Source organism: Taurulus bubalis (genome assembly GCF_910589615.1).
Source record: "Taurulus bubalis genome assembly, chromosome: 15".
NCBI lineage: Eukaryota > Metazoa > Chordata > Actinopteri > Perciformes > Cottidae > Taurulus > Taurulus bubalis.
Genome location: NC_136603.1, coordinates 6253722 through 6260359, shown reverse-complemented (window position 1 = coordinate 6260359; position 6638 = coordinate 6253722). Strand labels below are relative to the sequence as shown.

Here is a 6638-nt window from a genome sequence, read left to right as displayed (position 1 = left end):
CAGCCGCTTATCCGGGGTCGGGTCGCGGTGGCAGCAGGTTCAGCAGGCCGACCCAGGCTTCCCTCTCACCCGCAACACTTTCCAGCTCATTCTTGGGGATCCGGAGGCGTTCCAAGGCCAGCCGGGAGATATAATCCCTCCAGCGTGTCCTGGGTCTTCCCCGAGGTGTCCTACCAGTTGGACGTGCCTGGAAAACCTCTAATGGGAGGCGTCCTGGAGGCATCCTGACTAGATGCCCGAACCACCTCAGTTGACTCCTTCCGACACGAAGGAGCAGCGGCTCGACTCCAAGCTCCCTCCTGATGTCCGAGCTCCTTACCCTATCTCTTAGGCTGAGCCCGGCCACCCTACGGAGGAATCTCATTTCGACCGCTTGTGTCCGAGACCTCGTTCTTTCGGTCACGACCCAGAGTTCGTGACCATAGGTGAGGGTTGGAACGTAGACCGACCAGTAAATGGAGAGCTTCGCCTTCCGGCTCAACTCCCTCTTCACCAAGACGGCCCGGTGCAGCGCCTGTTTTACTGCTGCAGCCGCACCGATCTGCCTGTTGATCTCCCGCTCCACCGTACCCTCACTCGTGAACAAGACCCCGAGATACTTGAACTCCTTCGCTTGGGGTAGGCAGTTTGTCCCCACCTGGAGGGAGCAATCCACTGGTTTCCGGCAGAGCACCATGGCCTCAGATTTGGAGGTGCTGACTCTCATCCCTGCCGCTTCACACTCGGCTGCAAAACGCCCCAGTGAATGCTGGAGGTTTACGGTCCGAGGAGGCAAACAGGACCACATCATCCGCGAACAGCAGAGAGGCGATCCCGAGACTCCGGAACCGGATCTTCTCCGCCCCCTGGCTGTGCCTAGATATCCTGTCCATGAAAGCCACGAACAGGACCGGTGATAAAGGGCAGCCCTTGCGGAGGCCAACACCCACTGGGAACGTGTCTGACTTATTACCGAGGATACGAACACAGCTCCTACTGTAGGCGTACAGAGACCGGATGGCCCGTGCCAACGGGTCCGGCACCCCACACTCCCGCAGCACCCCCCACAAAACCTCCCGAGGCACCCAGTCGAAGGCCTTCTCCAAGTCTACAAAGCACATGTAGACTGGTTGGGCGAACTCCCAGGACCCTTCCAGTAGTCTTGCGAGGGTAAACAGCTGGTCCACTGTTCCACGGCCGGGACAGAACCCGCACTGTTCGTCTTGAATCTGATGTTCGACAAGCGGTCGGAGCCTCCTTTCCAGCACCCTGGCATAAGCTTTTCCCAGGAGGCTGAGCAGTGTGATACCACGATAGTTTGAGCACACTCTCCAGTCCCCCTTCTTGAAGATGGGAATCACCACCCCGGTCTGCCAGTCCATGGGCACTGTTCCCGACCCCCATGCGACACTGAAAAGGCGTGTCAGCCAAGACAGCCCAACAATGTCCAGCGCTTTCAGCATCTCATCCACCTCCGGCGCCTTGCCACAAAGGAGCTTTTTGACTACCTTAGCGACCTCTGCCAGGGATATGGGTAGAAAAATCGATATGGGTAGAAAAATCGCTTAATTTCCCTCCCACCAGCTTTTTAATGGCAAGCTAGTCAGCTTGCTATTACGTTAGCTAACGTTGTTGGGAGAGACTATGAGTGCGATTACTGGCAGCGGCGAGTCCGTGGCAGCGTGTGGCGTCAGCCAGGTGCAGGAGAGCGGCGAGTCAGCGGCACTGCAGTTCTACCTACCGACACTTCACTCCATATAAGGAGAGGGCAAGTGGAGATTTTATCCAACTTGTATTTTAATTAAAAAACAAGTGGCCGAAATGAGTTTCCTCCGTAGGGTGGCTGGGCTCCTGTTTATATTTAAGGGTTTAAGATCTACGTGTAGAAAAAAGTGTATCCTCCATTTAATTATGATCTATATAGTTATGCGGTTATAATCGCTGTCCACTCAAGAGAGGTGTGCATGTTCAGGTTTACTTGGTAGAAATTATTCCAATGTTCTAGACTAACAGTGACCTCTCCTCAAAGTAAAGTGGCATAACAGTATGACATAATATGGTAAAATAAAATAAAAAGGCTGGTACATTATACATGGCATATAAGTGTAATATTATGAAGTGAAATGTAGTAGTAGCAAAACAATATTCAGTATAGTACAGCAGTATTGCATATTGTAAGTATTAAGTCTACAGAATATATTTTATATATATATATATATATATATATATATATATATATATATATATATATTATAATAAACTGAATTGTATTAATAAGATGTCCTTATTATGTCAAAGTGTTGGAATAAATGTTAAATATTTAACTGCAAAGTAGTAATGCGTTATACCTTTTTTTGCATTGAATCATACGGGATGTTTGTTGAAATTGATTAGATGGCCCTACCTTAAAAAAATTGCCACTGTTCACACGTAAGTGCATTCATGTAAATTGATTGATGTGTTGGTAGGTTCCTGTGGAGCCTGAAACAAGAAGAGTGGAGGATGTTAAAGCAGGGTATTAATGCCATGTTTTGGAGTTAGATGTTCAACAACTTCACTGTAATGTTCAGTTGTTTTTTCGGGAATTCAGTTCCTACATATTTTTGGTGCAATTTGCTATCAAAAATATATGTGCAACGTCGAATTAATGTGTTTGTGTATAGAACTTTGTACGTGTTGGACACTTTCAGCACTGAGCCAGACTTAAATCTTGTAGCTTAGGCCCAAAAGCAAAACATGATGAGTCCACTTTGCAGCCTGAACTTGATCCCAATGCAGTTCTACACCTGTTTTAAATTATGGGGATCCAAATACATTAACTATGATAAGAATAGACTTACATTGGATTTGTAAAGGTAGTAAAGAACTGTCCACATCAATCAAAGTACAAACTGTTTGACTGTATCTAACCGTCAACTGAGATATCCCACATAGGAGTAATGTATAATTTTCGGCAGACGACCTCTGAAACGCAACTTGTTAACAATAAATTCTCATTGAAATAGGGAAAATCATGAACTATGAAAGGGATTAAACAATGTTGAGTCACACTGTTCAACAATATCAGATGTTCTATATGTACTTAAAACACAGTGGAAGCAGCTTCATACTTCTTATGTCTGCATTGTGCATGTGAGAGAAAAAGATGTATGCAAGACTTTCCCAATTAGTATTGAAGGTGCCTATAAAATCCCACTGTGCATGCTGCAAGAAGACTGACTGAAAGAGACTGAATTCATCAGTTATTGTCTTGTGTTGGCTGGCACTGTGTGGTGATAGTAAAGCAGTGCATTTGTGAACCATAAACCTCTTCATTGCTTGTTAGGGTTGGGTTGTTTAGATTGGTTTCACCCTCTGGAGCACAGTTCTTCAAGGGAAACTTTACAGAGGTCAGAGGTCATATTGAAAACGGAGGCACCATACCATAACCTGTTGAACAACAATTAACTTCCTTATGTAGAGGCTTTGGATGGTATAGCTGGTAAATATTCTGCAGATGTGGAGGAACTCTCACTGCTATCCTTAATCAGACTGTTAGTGCCTTCTAAATACATCGTCAAATCTACCTATCCCCCAGAGAGCACTGTGGAAATACAGAGGGATCGCAGCTTGACGAAAACAAAACTGTTCTAAAATATATCTCTAATTGATTGAGCCCTACTTGCTCTAGTTTTCATGTGAAGGGATGCTCCAGAGTAAACAGCCTGTTTGGAGACATATTGGAGAAATGTTTCCATGAAAAGGAATCACTCTTTTCTTAATATTTTGTTCTTGCCTTTTATTATGAAAGTATTTCAACTGTAACTTAATCACCATGCCTGCATAGTCATGTGTCGAAGCATAATATTTTTGCAAAGCTGTCTGTATTACAAACATCATTAATATTAGAAGAGGGTTAACAAATCTGAAAGTATGAGCTAGAATCAACCCTGTTAACCTCCCACATATAAAAACATTAATGTGTAGTCAATGTGATGTGATTATGAAATTACCAACAAGCAAGACTTGGATGTTACGATGGTGAGCACATGATATAGTCTTTTTACAAAGATTCCAGCCTACAATGTTCAATTAAAAACAGTCAAATATAACATCATTATACTTTCAGCTCATTCAAATTCCGCACTTTTCAAATCCAGCATAAATATAAAAATGTAAATTTTTTATAAATTAGATGATGTACTCCAGATGGAGTAAACATGATGAAACGAACACTTAACAGACACGGTTTGATCATTAATTTTTACTATAACATTTAAAAAACTTGCAGACCCCCACCCTTCTCATAACAAGCACTGCCCGATCACAGCTCACTGCACCACATACTATATCATGATACTTATTTCTCTTATCTGTATTTACTTCTGTAATGTGCTGCTAAAACACTGGATTGCCTTATCTCGTCTAATATTCTGCTTATTTGAGGGCAATTAGAAACTTTAGCAATCCACTTGAAGACAATAGTCATGTCATCACCGATAACTAAAATCAAACAAATGTAATATTAAATAGCGGTTATCTGTTCGACTTAAACATTATCTTTGTTTGTTTTTTAAACTGCAGTAAATTGCTCAGTCAGTGTGAACACATTAGACCGTTTAGCAGAACAGCCTCTTAAGGTGTACATAAATTCCTCTCATTTTTAGTCCATAAATAACTGGATTAAGAAGTGGATGATATATTACTACTTGTAAAGCCATTATCAAACGTAAAGTTTTCGGAAAATCAAATTCCAGTCGAGCAAGAAGTACATCATATGCAATTAAACAGGAAAAGCTGATGAGAACCAGCAGGTGGGGTAAACATGTCTGTGCAGCTTTTCTCCTGACTCCTTGACATCGATAGGTTATTACAAGTATCCTGGTGTATGTAAAAAGTATGAAGAGCACAGGGAGAAGTCCAGCACTCACAAAAACAAACAAGCCATAAATATTCAGCATTCTTGAACGCACACAGTGAAGTTCGTGAACTGTGCTGTTGCAAAGTATTCCTTTCAAATGAAAGTTACAGATTTTCTTTTTCGCACTCAATATTATCATGACTGAATCCTGACAAGCGGGCAGAATCCAAGCAGAAATCAGCAAAATACAAACAGTTGTTTTTCTCATGATGGTTTGATATTGCAGAGGGTTGCATATAGACACATATCTATCATAGGCCATGGCCGACAACAGGAAGAAATCTGAACAGATAAGAGAATAATATGTAAACCACTGGAAGAGACAGGCTGAATAAGATATGATCTGTTTTTCTGATAAAAAGTCAATCAAAAGCTTCGGGTAGATAGCAGTGCTGAAAAGAACAGAGTTGATTAACAAAGCTGCAATGAAAATGTACATTGGCTCATGGAGGGATTTGTGAATCACTATGATGTACACAATAGTTAAATTACTGCTAATTATTAAAATATACACTGTAAACATGATCACAAAATAAAGATATCTATATTTGTGCACTTCCACATGCCCATCAAAAGTGATATATGTCACATTTAATCTATTATCCATGAATGATATATCAAATGAAATGATAAAATAAAAAAAGTAGCTCATGCAACCAGCACTAGATTGTCTTATTCAGTCTTCAGTACCTGACCTGGATATGCACTGGTGTGATCTGGCAGACACATGAACAGGAAAGTAATCTGTTCGAGCCGGTTTGATGTTTTTATGAGACTACTTCATCCTCTATGGATCTCACTAAACTCTCCAAAGAATGAGTTACGTAAACAACTTGATTCTTGGGGCATGAAGTCATACATGTTTTCTATGCCACTAAAAACATATTATCACAACAAGTGTCAAACTTTATTTTGCATTAACCGATTTTTGTTGAAATACTTCATAACGTCATAATTAATCAATAGCTGTTTGGGGCCTCTTTAGTTGTGCATCCCAGGCTCAGGTCGCCGACCTTGCAGAACAGTAAAGTTTGCCCCTGGTGTTTTTTGCCAGTGGACCACATCGTAGGCCAATTTCACCTGTTTTAGACCGTGAGTAGCCGTGTCTTGGGTGTGTGACACAATGACAGATGTATTTCTCAGAAACCCAAGGAAGCACCATGTTCAGTTGTTTAGAGAAAGCTGAAGCAGCAGCACCACAGGCCAAGGGTTCGGCTTGGTTTGAACAGGCATGTTTTGAACGAGCATTTCACTAGTATTAAAAAATTCACTGAGATTAAAAACATTTTTTATTCCACATGCATGATGAATGGAATAGTGACGAGTCTTTGGCAATTACACTCCATGGTGACGTACTAAGGTGGTAGTGATTCTGTGATCCATGTGTTTATTTCATATACATTGATGCATCAATTTGATGCCTTCCCGTCCGGCTTTCGTCAGCACCACAGTACTAAAACTGCTCTTGTTAAGGTTTTCAACGTCATCCACTTAAACACAGACAGTGGCAGAACTTCAGTCTTAGTATTACTGGATCTCAGTGCTGCATTCGACACGGTCGATTATGACATACTACTAGACAGACTGAAAGTCTGGGTAGAACTTTCTGGCGCAGCACTTAACTGGTTTGAATCCTACTTGAAGGGCCGACAATACTTTGTGTCAGTAGCTAATTACACATCAGAGCTGACTAGGATGACGTGGTGTTCCCCAAGGTTCAATACTGGGGCCTCTTCTGTTTACCATCTACATGCTTCGA

The 6638-nt window shown here is 42.0% G+C and overlaps 1 protein-coding gene across 1 annotated transcript; it reads right to left on the bottom strand.

Moving 5' to 3' along the window:
• Positions 1-4577: 4577 nt before the first annotated feature.
• Positions 4578-5486, bottom strand: LOC306748070 (olfactory receptor 11A1-like; the record flags this gene model as incomplete). Its single annotated transcript, XM_079231194.1, has 1 exon — positions 4578-5486. The coding sequence occupies one exon, from the start codon at positions 5484-5486 to the stop codon at positions 4578-4580; it is 909 nt and encodes a 302-aa protein (XP_079087320.1).
• Between the last annotated feature and the right edge of the window lie 1152 nt (positions 5487-6638).